The sequence below is a fragment of the Halyomorpha halys genome, unplaced genomic scaffold, assembly GCF_000696795.3.
Source record: "Halyomorpha halys isolate HHAL.00 unplaced genomic scaffold, Hhal_1.1 Scaffold38.1, whole genome shotgun sequence".
Taxonomy (NCBI): domain Eukaryota; kingdom Metazoa; phylum Arthropoda; class Insecta; order Hemiptera; family Pentatomidae; genus Halyomorpha; species Halyomorpha halys.
In genome coordinates this window covers 478,674-495,991 of record NW_027110526.1, presented here as the reverse complement: position 1 = coordinate 495,991, position 17,318 = coordinate 478,674, and the positions used below count along the sequence as shown (strand labels likewise).

Below are 17,318 nucleotides of genomic sequence, written 5' to 3'. Positions count from 1 at the left end.
ATTTTGATTTTTATTGAACTTTTTAATCTTCTTGTAATAATAAAAATAATCTTAGAATTTGGAATCAAATTCAGTTAAATATTTTTTGGAGAAAAGCTATTTTTAAAATGATTTTTCATTTACAGAAAAACCTTGAAATCACACAAAAATTTATATTTCCTTTAAAATTTTACAAATTGTATAAACATGAATAATATATTTCATAATAATTTAAAGACTTATGTTGCATTTACTAAAAATTGTGTTTCCCCATTAAAGTTCTTAAATTGCACACTACACAATTAGATCTAATCTCCAGAGTACCATCTCTCAAGAGATAAAATGTGAAATGTTGATAGCATTTTTGGCCTTGAAAATAAATTATGTTTTTTCCTGTTGGTGCATTTATTTCTGCTGCTATAAGCAACTCAAACAAGATAATGTTTCCCTTCTATTTACTTCTACTGTTGTAAGTATAGTAATGAAATATAAATTTATCCCATGAATACATTATAAATTAAATTGAAAAACTTTGTTGTGTAGAATGTAATGAATAATTTTTCTTCTTTTTCTGAGAAGTGTTCTTATCAATTTGACTTAATTTAGCATTTTTCCACCTCTGTCTTCTTTATTCTCTACTTTCTTATATTTGTGTTTTGAAGTTTATTCTACCCCACCTTTAGGATAGCATAGCTGTTAATTCTTGTCTGTACATATTATCATTTTGTATATAAAGATTACATATCTGTTTTCCTTTTTAAAATTATTTACTAGGTTCTATAAGTGCTAAATATTGTAAATTTATGAATATTAAATCATTTTATTAATTTTGTTTTACGCCACAATTCAGTTTAGGGTAGGTATAGAAGCTAGAAATAAATAAATTAAATTGTGGCAATTATAACAGAACCCAAATAGTTCAAGACCCAACTATATTTTATTACTTTGTCTAAATTTTATATTTATTTTACAAAAATCCACAGTACGTTTATGAATATAAATTTTTTTTATATAATATTTTATACCATAAGCTTGTTGGTTTATAATATTTAGTCTATGTTCCTGTTTTTGATTCTGATGAATCAGTATACTGGATAAATGAAAAATGTTAATGTACTTAATATATTAATTTTTTTTACTATTGTACTTCTTAGTTCAGCACATTACTTATATTGCATGTATAAATATAAACATAATAAAAAGGCCGAAAAAATAAACTGAATAGATATACTAAATAATATTGGAAGTTAGTTGATCATATAAAATTTAAGGATTGCATGATCCAGGCGGTGGTCAGAATACAATGCAAAACAATAAAAACTATTAATTGATTGATTAATAAATTTTGACCTATCCCCAAGCCTTTCATTCTTTGGAAACTGCCTCCTTTTCACTGAATTAATAAAAAAAACAGAAACTGTTTCAAATTGTGATGGATATTTTACACCTTAGTTTTGTGTTGGCTACTATGCAGACTTTGAGATGCAACTTTTCATAAAGTCTATCACCATCATGATTTTTTTTTTGTGCAAATCTTCATTATCATTATCCAGTAACCACAACTGGAATCAAATCAAAGATTCAACTCTGAAAGAATCGTACTCTCAAATTATTCATAGGAAATTTTTCACTTGTAATCGATTGATTCTCTATTCAGGAAAGTAAAGCATTTGAAGTAGGGAATATTTTCTTTTATTAAGGACTACTACTTGACCCTACGTAGATTGATTTCTAGTTTAAGTCCATTTATAAAAAAATAATACTAAGCTCTTGGGCGTAGGCAGGATTTCGCCAAGGGGGGAGCAGACCTCAGCTCATTACACACATACATACATATATTCCATTTGGAAACATTGGGTTAAAGAAAGAGGTATAATTTCACATTCCAAGGAATACCTCAACCATTTAATTGCTACTTCATAACTTCAGACTTCATTCATTACTTTTTAAATTTTTATTAGCTATTATCACAATAAATTATTGAAAACCGAGCATAAACCTAATTATTGTTCATAAATAGATACAATCCACACAATAAATACAAAAATATAAAAGCTGATGAAGAGCTGTGCTATAAGCGCAACAGCCTTCTGGGATTGCTGGCAAAAATATTAACCATCTCTTCTACGATGGTTGCCTTCTTTAATTCATTTTCAACAAATATTCTGAGATTATTAAATTGGCAAACTGTAAGTTACAATGAGAAGAATGGAATCTAAAAAAGGTTCTTTTTTATTTGTTCCCCTCATTATTTTTAGAGGTAAGTATACGATGAATAATTGCGCAAATTGAATCTTGCCTTTTATTACTGAAGAATCAATATAAATCCATCTTGTCTCTTCAAAGGTGTGAGTGAGATCTTGTGACCTGTGAAGATGGAAACTCACAATGTTACCTTACTAATTATAGCATATTTCCAGAAAGAAATAATTTATCAAATATGTTCACTATTTTCTTTCTTTTTTTTTTTTCCTTGGGTCCCAATAATCTAGGGGTGAGCCTTGGCTTCCCCTTGCTCCCCTCTGTCTATGTCCATGACTAACCTTGATCGCTTTACGTTTTTGAGTACGTTTTTCTACTGTGGGTATTAGGAGGTCTAAATGAGATACTTAACTGTTGTTAGGATGGTTGTTCTGTGGAAACTCCATTTTAATAGCTGGTGAGAGACCTCCGAGAGATGGCTGGCAAATATAAACAAATAATAGAAACTAAATTAAATTACATAAAAATTTAAAAAAATAAAGAGGAGAAAATAAATATTAAAATAAAATGGAGAGAGAGAAAGAGAGAAGAAGGGACTTGAGGAGAGATTAAAGTGTAATGTTAACGGGGTTGATGGGGCCCTTTCTACCCTTCCATCCACAAGAAGAGGGGAAAGAGTGAGTGTACAGAATAAAAGATTAAAGGAAGCGGGAAGGTTATTGAAGAACTTAATATGTCTTCATGTGATGTGTTGTTGCACTGTTTCCAGTTGTAGCTCGTAATGTGCACGCACGAACTATAACTGGAACTTTTTTTTTTTTATTCTGATCCCTCTGAAACAAAATAACTATATGAGATAAATCTATGCTATGAAATTAACATGAAGGAGGAATTAATTCAATAAGTTAGTTCAAGGATCTAATATTTAATGTTTTTCAAAAACCATTTTTTTTTTTTGTTTTGCAAATAACAGAAAAATCAACGTTTTATGGATTTGTAATGACAAATATCTTAGGGCATACCAGACGCACATATATCAATTACCGTTCAAATCGAAGCTAAATAAATGTACTATTAAGTAGTTTCTAATGACTTTGTCTATATGCAGCATAATAGCATTTTCTATGATATTTACCAAACAAATTCAAAAAATCTGGCTAATTTGGAGACAAAAAAATAGAAACACTGCATCTCAGGAACTATTGAAAGAAAAAAGCTCTAATAGAGCTCAAATTTTAGCAAATTTACACTAAAAAAACTGTTATTAATTTTTAACATAGGTTGATAGCTTGTAAGATATTGAGCTTTAAAATCAGTAGCATAATGTTTTAAGCATGAAATTTTATCCTAGTTGATACTACACAGTATTTAATAAATTATTTAAAAGATAAAATAAAAATCAGAGGTTTTCAAAAACGTTTACTGTCAATAAGGTAACAACAACAAAAAACAATTTCTAGCCCCAAATATTTGGAAATCAGTTTCGCCCAAAAATCTATTTCACCAGCACTATTGCACAATTAGAGTCATGTCCATAGACAGGATATGTCAATAATAGGTAAACCATTCCGGCTAATGATTATTGATTTATAAATGTTTTAAAAGGCTCTGATGGGTCCAACCTCACCAGCCAAAGATCAAAAGAAAATTATGGTCAATCAAGGGACGATCCATCCAGGTTTCACAAATAGAAATTGAAACGTTTGATTCAAAACAAAAAAAATTGTTAACTTTCGTTAGTGAATCAGAAAGGTGAACATAGTCAATAAACAAAAATGTGACTCATCGATTACATATTGTGAACATGAAAAATGATATTTTTACCTCCTATTTTTTTTTTTACAATCACTCGCTTTTAACATGCCAAATATTTATTATAAATAATATTTAATTATTGAATAAATTTTGTCAAATTCGTCTAGCTACTTGATTAATTTTCTTTTTTATATTTTCCTGATCACATAGGAACCATTATTAATTTCTCTTGTCGACCTCAAGAGATGGCATCTATCAACAACAGAGAGCAAACACTGGAAGGCATCGTCTCTTTTTGTTGCAGCATCACTTTCAAAAAGCTGTGGTCTGGAGCTAGCTATGGTGCTGCAGCTTCCATCTATAAGCCAATCAACATCGCATCTATGGAATTAAGCAGTCCTCAGTGCCTACTATTGGCACTCCTCAACTCATTAGTTACAGGAGATGTCATGTATTGCATCTTGCTGGCCAGTTTCTGTCAACGAGTCCAACAACTCCGGTCCAAATATCTCAAAGTTTGGTTGACAGAGGACTTTGTTTTCCCCAGACAAGACTTGGTGAAGGCAATGGTTCTTCTTGATGAGCTGGTGGTTACTGGCTTAATAAAGTTGCCTCCCCATGTGATGGGAATCATGTCCACTCTTGCTGCCAAATATAAAATTAATGGCGTCCAGGTTACATCCCCATCTGAGGTACTTGTTCAATTTATTTCAAATAATATATATTTAATATTTTAATATATAAATTGGTAATTTACAAAGAGAGGATCCAAAATATATCTTCTAGATTTTTATAAAACGTTTGTATGAGGCTCCAGACCTCAAGATATTGGATTCATACCAATATTAAGGCCCAAGCACCTCAAGGGTCCAAGCAAAAATTTGTTACTTTGCGTGTACAAAACATATTTTATTTAAAATCTCTGATTATACAGTAAAACCATGATTTAATAACTAAAACTACCTTATTGTTCAGCGAAAAAAATATCAATACCAAGAATTTATTAACTTGATAACAATACCTATGAATCCAATATTTCCAACAACTTCCTAATGCCTAGGTTGTTCTGTTTATTTTCAAATATTTCAGTTATGAATATCAGTAACAAGAGTACAAATATGCTATCTTAACTACGGATATTGACTTTGCCTTTACCTATTATCAACTTTTTTAATGTTTAAATCGATCACATAATATGGAATAAAAGATAAGTTTCAAAGAGGGATTCCGAGTTGTTTTACCAAAATTTGCTGGCCAATGAAATCATGTCACGTGACCCCAGTAGAAGAGGGCCCCCTCCCCCTGGAGCATTGCCAAATAACTTCCTCTGAGAGAAGCAGTGGCGTAGCATGAGTGTCAGATGCCTGGATTGGAAGAATGTTTTTACATCACCTTACTTAGGTATTTCAATTTAAAAGACTAAAATATACAGTAATTCTAAAGAACTATTTGGCAAGAACTATTATATTTCTGGAAGATATTGATTGACCGTGTGTAAAGATGAAAGGAATATGGTCCGGGTGCGGTCAAAAAAACTCAAATAGTATAATATACTATTTTATTGAGCCAACGTTTCGCCCCACGTTGCAGGGCTTCGTCAGGGCTATTTTACAAATCATTTTTGTTTTGACTGCCGTCAAAATAGCCCTGACAAAGCCCTGCAACGTGGGGCGAAACGTTGGCTCAATAAAATAGTATATTCTACTATTTGAGTTTTTTTGACCGCACCCGGACCATATTCCTTTCATATTATATTTCTGGTGTATTATACAGATCACAAATAAAAAATTCATGAAATGAAATGGTTCAAAATTTTAAGATATTATTTATTGTGAAATTTTGCTGCCCATAAAAGTGGCCCCTGGAGTTGGCCACACCCACTACGACATGAAATTTGATATATCTGAACCCACTGATTAATTGTTTTTCCCAGTTCCGTCTATATCGTTAATTTTAATTTCTAAAAATTTAATCAGTTATATTTTGTGCAGACGTATTAAAACTTTTAACTGGTACATAAATTATTAAATTGCTTTAGAATGCAGCATGAAATTAAAAGATTGCATGAAAGCAAGGTAAGCAACATAATTATTAAATATTTTCCAGAAGGGGGTCCCGTCACGATCTTCATCCCGAGTTTTGAGTGGGAGTGGTCCACGGATGATTAAAATTTTGGCTTAGTGGGCTGATGTCTACTATGAGTTAGGAACCACTGTTCTAAATGATAAGATACAATATGAATCGTTAATCTTTTAATTTGAAGAAATTTAATAGATTAATACATAGTTAAAGGAAGATGATGATTTTTTTCAATCAATATTGAGGCAGCCCAAGTCCTTAATTAATTTTAATATTTTTTAAAAGTGCATTTTTTTTTTTTTAGGAATACTGTGCTGTTTTGGCTGTTCAACTTGAGAATGCAGTTGCTAACAACAGTCCTAGTGATATCATTGCCTTGGCTACTGAAGGTGGAGACATAAATGGTTTGACTGAATCAGGGGACAGCCTCCTCCATTTAGCAGCAAGGGCTGGTAACTGTGCCTCTATCGCTGCCCTTGGGTTCTTGAAGGCAAATCTGGAAGTTGTGAGCTCCACTAATGTTACTCCTCTGGAGGAAGCTATAAGTGCTAACAACGCCTCATCAGTCAAGACTTTATTACTGGCTGGTGCTACTCTTGTAAAGCGTTTGGTCAGAGGAGATACCTACCTCCACCTTGCGGCTACTAAATTTTGGAATGAAACACTGAAGGCCCTACTAGATGGAGGGCTCGAAATAAACGAAACGAATTACCTAGGCGAGACCGCATTATTTCAAGCTGTCAAGGTTGGTAATGTCCAGGGCGTAGAGATATTACTGGAACAAGGTGCCGATATAAATATTGCTCCAGAAGGAAAAAACTATCTTTTTATGACGGCTTTGGAATCACAAAACCTTGATATGGTGAAAACATTTCTAAAAGGGAGAACTGTACCTAAATTCCATTCCGAAAATGGTGACACTATACTGCACTTTTTAGCTCAGTCAGGTAATGCTGAACTTCTCAAAGCAATTAGAGATAAAAATCTATCTACTAACATTAAAAATTATGATGGTCTTGCACCTATACATCTCACTTCTGAGTCTTCGATTATTAAAATACTTTTCGAAATGGGGGCAGACATAAATATTAAGACAGAAGAGGGTGAAACAGCACTGTATTGTGCATCAGCCAGAGGAGCTCTAGAACTGGTAAGAGCACTAGTTCAACAAGGCGCTGCAATAGACAGACAAACTTATGAAGGAAAAACTGCTTTAATGATTGCTTCCAGAAATTCAAATCCTAGAGTCGTTCGTTTCTTATTGGATAATGGTGCTATTCCGATGATAAAAGATGAAGATGGTTGGACATCGCTACACTACGCCGCTCAAGCAGGCTGCATGGACTCTGTGATTGCTCTGTTGGAAGCTGGTGCCTCAATAAACGTAAAAGACAATGAAGGGAATACACCTGTATTTATTGCTGCAACAAGTTGTAATTTGGCCGTTTTGCAGCAGTTAGTGGATCGTGGAGCAGACTTGACCCTTAGGGACAACAGTGGCCAAGGATTATTACACCATGTTGCCCGTAGTGGACGTGCCAGGATTGTGTCAATGCTGCTTAACTCCGGGGTAGCGGTGGATATGAAAGGTCCAAGTGATTGGACTGCCCTACATATAGCAGCAGATGGGGGACACGCTCGCGTGGTATCTGTGCTGTTGGATCGTGGAGCAGACCCACGAGCAAAGGCAGCTGGTTGGACTCCACTAATGTCTGCAACTGTTAATGGTTTTTTGGATGTGGTCAAACTCCTCTGTGACAGGGGTGCAGCTCCTAATGACAGATCTAATTTAGGACGGACAGCTTTGTACTATGCTAGAACCGAGGGACACAGAGCAATTGCAAGTTACTTGATATCAAAAGGTGGCATTGAATGATATCAAACATGTCACCTTCGTTCCACGTGGTTGAGGTTTTTGCTCAAAATATCTTACAGTAACTTGTATTAGATTATTATGTTTACACTAACTTCCCCAATACAAATCTTCTACCCCTCCCCAGTCTACTCTTTACCGCCACTCAAAGGTAAAGTCAAATAACATTTGACTTAAGCGGAGCCGAAAAGAGGGTATTATGTATGGGGTTATTCCATGACATTTTCATTTGTTGGTATTTAACCATTTTTATGAAATATACTTTATCTCATTGATTCATTCATTTATATAGAATAAAATTTCTTTTAATTTCATTTCATTACTTTCTTAATCTTAGAACGCTCAGATTCAAGGACCTTTCAGTATGTTGACGTGCACTGATCCATCGTATACAAAGTACATGAAAGAAGCCGTTGTCTATAGTGGAAGGCACCCGATTTTCAATATGTACATAAACTTCACCAAAAACCCACCAATATATTTAATGAAATATGTTACCTTCTGTCCCATAGGAAGGATAGGGTTATTTATTATTAGTCGATTTAAAAAAAAAAATTAAATTGTTTGATTTATTCTTTTTTTATCCCAACAACTCATTGTTCATTATATATTAGTGATTTTTTATTTAATTAATTTTTCTGAAATGTCAGAGTGAACCAGTAAAAATATATAAAATTTATAGGTTTTGTTTATTATTTTTCCTTTATCTTTGTAATTATATTTAAGTATTCCTTATTAAACCATTTATATAATTTGATTTATTGATTTTTCAGTTCAATATAAATAATTTTTTTAGAACTACTAGGTTGGTATTTAGTTTATAATCCTAAAAAATACTGAGAATTTTGGTAAATAAATAGTATATTTCCAGTTTTTTTTTTTTTTTTAAAGACTAAAAACATTTATACAAACTTGAAATAAAACATTTTACTTATTTGTCAAAAATCACTTCATTCCATTGTCGAGGTGGTAGTCTTAGATCTGACTCTAATTGATTATGTTATATATTCTTGACCAGGTGGCGACCAGCAGGGAACAAGCATGAAATAAGACTCTTCATATCATCATATCTAGTCACAAATTACTTTATAGCATATTAAAATAACTTTAATTTGAGTGCTAATAGATATCTTTATGTCTAATGATTCCTAAGATTATAGTTTTTCATTAATCAATAAATTTGTCTGAATAAATATTAATCAATAGCGTGTTAATTTATTTTGGCAAATATCATGAAATCTACTCCTATAAAGATAAACATCATAAAATACTTGATATCACATTAAATTAACTTTAATTTGAGTGCTAATAGACATCTGTATTGATAAAATGATTTTCAGGTCACATAAAAATGTTTTATGAGAGTAGATCTTTCCAATACTGTGGATTATTGCATTCTGGAATTTGCTTACAGAGGAAAAGTGTACAGAAAAAGAAGAAGACTACTTTATATGAAATATTTTTGGATTCTAAAAGTTATTTAATCCACTAACTATTTCTATGGTTATTTCCATGAATTGTGAAAAATTTAAATATATAGATAATGCATACATATTTCTTCATAAATCATATGTTTCTATGTTTATATTTATTTAGTCTCTATTCCAGCTGTGGAAACATCTGTAATCATATGTTACCTAATAAATAATCTACATCCATCTGAGTAGAGGTAGTAATGTCTACTTCAAACTTAATGAGGCAAAATGTCCTTCAACCAATCTCTTCAAAAAGAGGAAATGTCTGGGCTTCACATCCTTTTTTGGTGAGGATAATTTTTCAAGACTCATCTCAAAATTATGCCCTAATCATTACTATAGTATTAAAAATATTTACATCATACAGAGAGATCATGGTGGGGCTATTGGAAATTATAAACATTTATATTTTATATAATGAAGAAGATGGTAGGGGTTGCAGTTAAAAAAGGACAAAAATAGTTGTTAACTATTTTTGTTCTTTTTTGACCACAATCCTGACCATCTTCATTATTTGACATATGGTCAATTATTCATACATATAATTTATATTTTATATTTTACAAGGTCATTCTACTATAATGATATTATTACTGTTGTTATTATTTTCCTTGGAGTCAGCATTTCCTGCCTACTTTGAGGTTTTAATCAAATTCGTGTCTAGTTATAAAATATATATAATGCAAGTTTTGTCATTCCCTTGTCCTGTCACTAAGCTGAGCTTCAGATTTTACAAGCAAATGTATTGGTATAAAACGTTATTTGAATTTTAGATGGAACATACCAATTATTAACAGAAAAAAAAACATTTTTTTGTGCCAGACAATTTTAAATTGCTGAAAGATGATCAGCACACACAAGTAGAAAGCAGAAAACATTTGGTTTCATTTGTTGGATCTCTAACCTTTTTTAGTAGTTTCCAGAGTATAAAGTTTAAGAATTTTTACTTATGGTCACTACCTTTTATGTTAAACAAATTGGGAGTTCCTTTCTAATCACCATTAAGAAATCATTGTTTTAAAAGCCAGTACATTTTGAGAAATTCAATCTTATTGCTCATCTACAGCATAAGGGGGACCACCATTAATAATTTTAACTTCACAAGCGTGGTAGTTTTCGGAATGCAGTGATCATTAGGTGAGTAGTATTTACAGCCCGCTTTTATTAAGGAGGTCTGGAGGTAGCCGCCTTAACTATCTAGAGAGAGGGTTAAGCGGCTACCTTAGCTAGTGCAGAGGCGCCGGTTCGATTCCGACAAGGGAGAATCTATTTTTATTCTGTAGCGGTCCCACAGAATGAAAATTTGATCTTCTCACTCTAGTTAGAATAGGATGATAACTCGTTGAATAAACCCCTCTATATGCAAAAAAAAAATGGCCAGGAAGGGGTAAAATTTAAGAATATTTTTATATTTCTGATTAACTTTATTTTTTAAAGGTTTTTCTGATTGTATAGATAAAAAATGGTAGATTCGTCATTAACTTGTCTCAATGAAATTTTTTAATGGTCTAAGAAGTGCTCAAGACACCTCAAGATTATCTATATTTAAAATTTTAAATTAATTTTTACCCTTGTACTCCAGAGTAACTGATGACATTATCTCAATATCTAATCTTCTTTTTAAACTCTGTATTCGTTTGTGAAAACAAATATTAAGGTTTGGAATCCACCATCGATGAATTTAAATGAAGGATACATTCGTATACGTCTTATTAGTGCCGGGAAAAAACTTCACTCTTTGTTTTCTTTTGCACTCCTGAATTTCTTCCCACTGTGCAATAGTGGATTTAGCCAAACACCTCAGAGCCCGAAAGAGAGAACATGCCCCTTAAAGATCGCCTTAAGACGGAAGCCGTCCACATTTGAAGATTTAAGAAGAGCTATCAAATATTAACGGCCACTTAATTGTACATTGAATTAACGAGTTTATTCAAAAAGCTGATTTCGAGAATGTAGTAATAATAATAAGCGAACCCAAAAGTTCGATGCCGATATCACCAATCGATCTCTGCATACATCCATCCAGTATCACCTATCCAAACCCAAAGCAGTCTTAATCAGTCTTAACGCGACTGATGTAGTTGATTTGGGTTACTCACATTAGGATTCTCATTTACGCTTCGGCCTACCTTTCGGACGTTTACCTATCGGTTTAGTGTTTATTATTATTATAGGGATCCGGTCGTCACTAATTCTCACGACCTTATACGCCCATATTATTCGCCGCAATGCTGTAACATGAATTATACTTACCAGGTGCAGTTCCCTTAATTCAGAGTTGTGTAGCCTTCTAAATTCTCCTGTTAATTAACCCTTCATCGGTACGGATATTTTACATAATAATTTATTTTCTAAAACATTAAGATGCTGTCTTTCCCTTAGTGTAAGAGGTCACCTTCCGCATCCATAAAGAACAGTGGGAAGGATAAGTTTTGTAAATTCGAACTTAAGTTTCTAGATCGTAAATCAACATAAGGAGGACCCTCACCTCCAGATTCTTTTTACTAGTAGGACCATACAGAATGGACAATTCACAATAAACAAATAAGTATTGAAGGCAACCTTAAAATACCACAGGTAGAAAAAGGTAATACTCAATATGATTTATTTTTTCCATAATAAAGCATCCACTAATTTATTGTTTTTATTCTGTTTAAGAGGGATCGGAAAAAATAATAAGTTTCTAGATAGAAAGTACGAGCCGAGCAATTTCGAATTGTATAGGGTCTTTTTTTAAGCCCGATAGAACTTGAAATTGTAAAAAATAACACAAAAAATTAAATTGTAATCAAAAATTTTTTTTTATTCGAAAGATCAATACGTGACATTAACATTTGAAAATGATTTCGGGCATATGGGCACCGCGGCTGTTCTTGACGAAGCGCATTCTGTAAAATTGTGTTCAGCGATGAGGCGCATTTTTGGCTTAACGGGTTTGTTAATAAGCAAAATTGACGCATATGGTCGTGCGATTTGACACCTCTCGATTATTTCCTGTGGGGCTACGTGAAGTCACTGGTTTATGCTGATAAACCAGCAACAATTGACGCCTTGGAGGCCAGCATTGTTCGTGTTATTCGTGACATACGGCCAGCAGTGCTCGAAAAAGTGGCCCAAAATTGGACGTCCAGAATGCGCTTCGTCAAGAACAGCCGCGGTGCCCATATGCCCGAAATCATTTTCAAATGTTAATGTCACGTATTGATCTTTCGAATAAAAAAAAATTTTTGATTACAATTTAATTTTTTGTGTTATTTTTTACAATTTCAAGTTCTATCGGGCTTAAAAAAACACCTAACAAGCCTGCCTTTAATCTTGCTTTTATTTCCTCATTAATTTCGTTTTTCTAGTTACCGTAAAACCTAAATGCAAATGCATTTCCTCCTATATCTAATTCACCGAAATTACTTCCGTTTCTACTGCTAACCATATATTTTGTTTTTCCGTATTTATTTCGTAATCTGGTTCTTCACTAGAGTTTATCAACGTCGTTGTATTTAGTTTATAGTTTCCTTGTCCTCGCCCAATAATACCATATCATCAGTATACCCAAGAACAGGTATTCGAGGAAGTGGTAAAAAAGAGTAAAATCATTTATACGTAGTGGCACTTCCGCTGAATAAAGGGAGTGGTTACATTTTAGCTGTAGCCTAAAGAGGCAAAAATTAGTTATACTTGAAACTAATAGCTAAAATGGCATGAATACGATATTTATTTATCAATGGTTCATTCATGAATAAGGCAATTTTAGCTATTAGCTTCAACTATAAATAATTTTTTCCCATCTCTGCCAGACATACACCTACATAAAGTAGGTAATTTAAGTTTGTGAAAATTTTCGCTTTGGTGCAATACTGTCGACACCACTTTACAAAACTAGGCTGTTTGGTTTGGGAGACTTTAAAACGTCAATTTACCTTGAAAATTCGGATTCCTAAATTTTTATGATCACAATTTTTCCTGTTATCATTAATTTCATTGATATGGAAGTGAAAATGATATTTGATAAATGTTATTTTTAAGGATTTCTTCAACAACATTTATATACGGATGACTACAATACTGGGAACATTGTCATATCATGAGAGTGACTTTAGTATTGGCTTACGAGGAATCGAATTTACAATGGTGTGTTTCTGCACATTGCATGGTTTTGGAATTTATAAGCTGATACCTACAATGATTATAAATAATGTTGGAATCATGTTGTTATTCAGTTGGATTGTGTATGGTATTGTCACATTGATAACAGGTAAGTAAATATCCTCTTTAAGTACTACAATATATAGCAATGGTTGGTTTAAAATCATCTTTCATGGGGATACTGGCTCATTAGAGCATCATATGAATCAATGTAAATCATGACACATAATTAAAGTTATCTATACTTTGATTTTGACATAAACATCTCTTGGCTATGTTTGCAAAATTGTTACTAAATTATTTTAAATAATTATGTATTTCATGTTTGCATTAAGATTCAGAACAGACTATTACTACTACTGATTTATCATTATGATGTTAACATAAAAGTTTTTTTAATAATTTAATCTAGATATTACTCACTATATCTTTGTTTTTTTTCTTAGTGCAATTTTCTAAATTCATTAATATGTTCGGAATGATTATAATTTTATTGTAACAGTTATGGACTTGCATTAGTGCGCAATGCTCAATCTGTCTTGTCAGAGGTTCTACTTTTCAATATGTTTTCTTTCTTAGGCTAAAAAAATCTTGTTTAGTATTAAAAGAGCAACTTCTTTAAAACCTTTTTTAGGCTTCTACTTTATAAACTTTTTTTTATAATTTGTAGGCATCTTTTCGTAACAATTTTCATAGAATAATTGTAATATATTTTCATCTATTTACTATTAAACAGACTGACTCATCCATTTTATCTTAAATTACAGCTTCTTGTTTCGCTGAACTAACAGCACTAGGACCATGTACTGGATCAACTTATCACTATTCTTACAATACAATTTCAGAATTCTTAGCATTTTTGGTTGGTTGGAATAAAATTCTGTCTTATTCTACAAGTAAAGTATACTATTTTTTTAAAAAATGTAATCTTCACCAATAACTTTAGAGGATCTTTTCACTTTTATTTGATTGCCTTACATAAATTGCTAGTTTTGGATGTAAAAATAATAATAAAAATTAAGGTTAATTAATGAATACCAAAATGGCTTTGGTGCATATACCTGTACTTTACCCAATAAATTATAAAGTGGTGCTTAGAAATTGTCATTTTCTTTTTTTTATTAAATAATCATTTGGTGTTGTATATCTAAGATGAGTTTGGCTGTGTGTAGAGAGGAGATTGATGCACTGTGGCAAATGTTCACCCGCTGACCCCCTACTCTTCTATCTTTTCTCCACCCATTCAACTGTACTTCCTTTACTATATGTTATAAAATAAAAAGTGAAGGAAATTTTTATTAATAAAAACAAATGAGAACAACACTTATTAATAAAAATGTTATATTTTAGACTGTTTCTGGTAGAAGGGGTTTGTTATGGTGAGGAGGAGAGAAGGAGCTAGAGGAGGAGGGGGTATGCAAGCTCCTTTCACATCAAAATCACCTCAGATGTATTAAACCTTGCTTGATACTTGCAATATTGCATTACTTTCTATCACAGATTGCAGTGTTTAGTTCAAGGAATGTGATTTTATACTCAGATACCTATGCCAGAAGGTGAGAACTGCACTACTTGTCTTACTGGATACTCATCTTAACAACTTGTTGGAGAGACTTGTACAGCCTTGGTCCTCCTAGAGGCGTGGTTGGACAGAGAGTGCAGTGCTCATTTCTTAGCTAGTACAAGCAAAAGGCTAGGGTATATCCATATATAGGGTATACCATAAGGTCTTTGGACAATTAATTGTTAAGATGCCTCAGCAAACAACTCTTAGAGGCTATTAAAGTTGTTAGATAGTTAGTCTAACCTCTGAAATCACCAGTCCCGCAACATTGAAGATAAAATGCATGTAAGATGCACTTTATTATATTTTTCTGGAACCAATGGAGTTGTACTCACCTTAGGAGTCGCCAATGTGGATATGGATAAGGATATGGCTGCCAAAGTGCCTTTGATCAAAATAGGGTACCCTAAGGTTAATAGGAAATATAAAATAAATTAAATTATATAAAGTATATATCTATAAATAAGTAATAGAAAAAAAATTGTCTGCCTCAGGTAAACAGATCTAGGGTCCTAGAGTTAGCAGACAGCTTGAACAACCCCATTCACTCAAAACCTCAAATATTAATTAATTTTAGGGTTGGCTAGAAAGTAATTTTGGCTATTTAGTGTGAATTAAAAAATCAATTTTTTTAATACAAAAGATGACATTTAACCAGTTAAATATCTTCCATTTTGTTTGTTGACCTGACATACTTAATGTCCTCATTAGCAAAACACTCAACCATGTGCGATTAGAGGTCATCATGGATGAATGAAATTGGATTGTAGGTGTTACCTTGTATAGCAGAGATTAAAATCCTTGATACTCTTGGAATAATTCATCACTTAATTAGTCGAACCTTTTGTAGCTATCACATAAGTAATCATATGTTATTAAACTATTTTTATAAAAACTCCTGTTACTTTACTTCACGATAGTCTAATATCTAAGATGTTAATTAAATAAATGAAAATTGGTTCGGGTGATTTTGGAATGTAACACCCCTTATAGCCATGGCCTACTGCCTCAACCACTTTATTTTTGTTTTATTGATTGTTACTTTTTATCTTTACAGTTTATTTAATGTAATCGTTAGGGTAGTTCATTTTTTTTTTTAAATTATTTTAAACCCATCGCTAGTTGATGAATTACAACACAACATACTTATGTTACAGTAATTTTGTCATATTGTTCTTTCACGAGTTCTATTATTGATGAATTCTTTTTTGGAGGCTGGTTAAGAACTAACTACAGCATCGGTAAGGAACACTGTTTCGGTGTAGTCTGTGTTAAAGGTTATGTGGATCTCATTGTTCCTGTCATCATACTTTCATTAGCATGTGAGTAACCACTGTAATAAACTTCAAATATAAAAATGTATATAAGTTATGTTGTAATATAAAATACTAAAACATTTTCAAGGCAGAGATAAGGTTTAGTGTTGAATCATCAAATTTACCTAATATATTATTATTATAATTAATTCTTTTGTTTTATTTGTTGTTCACTACATTTATTTACTCTAAATTAGGAAAAGAATTTTAGGTGTGTTACTTACATGTAGCAAAGCAAGAATAGATAGAAGGGCCAAATTTGATACTTCGGACTCAGTTGTCGCAGAATTCGCTTTTGCCTTGAGTTCTGCCAAGACATTGAACCCTCATGACTTCCTAAATTTGTTTTTTACTTAAATCTAATGTAATCATGATGAGTTTCTTTTTCTTTTTTTTCTTTTTTTAACATCTTCGATTGTTGGTATAATTTTCATTATTATAAAAGTTAATTAAACAATTGTTATTTTTTTCCGAAATTTACCTTAATGTCTATCTCAAAAATGAACTAATTCTGTAATATTGATGCTACTTGTAGTACATTACTACAATATGCAATATCTAGAACTATGGTATAGCTGCAGGACAACATGGGGCCCATACATTGTGGCATCAAAGGGTTCTCATATTAGAGAGTTTGCCTTTCAGGGTGTCCTTCAAATGCCAGATGACTATCACTGGTGAATTCAGTAAAAATAAAAAAAAAAAAAGAGAAAATAATAAGTTTATAAGTTTGGTTATATTACTAACACAAATAAACCTAAAATTTATTGTGTTTACTCTTGCTCCTACCAACTTCTTAAAAACAAAAATTGTTGAAATCACACTTAACTACTATTTAAATTGAGTGGGAGGGAATAATTTATTAATTTAGTTCAAAACTATGTATGCATAACAGTTAATTGAGTAATAAATGGCCTCAACATAGATCACTT

General features: G+C 32.2%; 2 protein-coding genes across 9 annotated transcripts in view; both read left to right on the top strand.

The window, feature by feature from the left end:
* Positions 1-347: 347 nt before the first annotated feature.
* On the top strand, positions 348-8,567 carry LOC106687460 (putative ankyrin repeat protein RF_0381). Of its 2 annotated transcripts, none has more exons than XM_014431363.2 (3): positions 348-448; positions 4,241-4,628; positions 6,320-8,567. In XM_014431363.2, exons 1-3 carry the CDS (start codon positions 363-365, stop codon positions 7,889-7,891), a joined length of 2,046 nt encoding a protein of 681 aa, XP_014286849.1. In that variant the 5' UTR covers positions 348-362; the 3' UTR covers positions 7,892-8,567. The 2 variants fall into 2 exon arrangements, with proteins under 2 accessions (XP_014286849.1, XP_014286854.1); XM_014431368.2 differs by having other exon boundaries at positions 365-448; positions 4,147-4,628.
* Positions 8,568-8,653: 86 nt separating this feature from the next.
* Positions 8,654-17,318, top strand: part of LOC106687423 (methylthioribose transporter) — a 34,185-nt gene continuing 25,520 nt past the window's right edge. The window contains exons 1-4 of one of the 7 annotated variants that reach the window (XM_014431333.2): positions 8,654-9,650; positions 13,387-13,615; positions 14,274-14,402; positions 16,228-16,392. In XM_014431333.2, coding sequence (XP_014286819.1) covers positions 9,564-9,650; positions 13,387-13,615; positions 14,274-14,402; positions 16,228-16,392 — 610 coding nt within the window. In that variant the 5' untranslated portion in view covers positions 8,654-9,563. Of the gene's footprint in view, positions 9,651-12,983; positions 13,179-13,386; positions 13,616-14,273; positions 14,403-16,227; positions 16,393-17,318 lie in introns of those variants that run through there. The other 6 variants (XM_014431327.2, XM_014431307.2, XM_014431342.2 and 3 more) reach the window with 6 other exon arrangements.

Bases quoted from the DNA above. Each gene is read 5' to 3' on its own strand.
- LOC106687460 (XM_014431363.2), top strand. From the start codon at position 363: ATGTTTTTTCCTGTTGGTGCATTTATTTCTGCTGCTATAAGCAACTCA. The intron at 449-4,240 runs GTAAGTATAGTA...TTTTTGTTGCAG, and splicing joins TTCTATTTACTTCTACTGTT to CATCACTTTCAAAAAGCTGT. The intron at 4,629-6,319 runs GTACTTGTTCAA...TTTTTTTTTTAG, and splicing joins AGGTTACATCCCCATCTGAG to GAATACTGTGCTGTTTTGGC.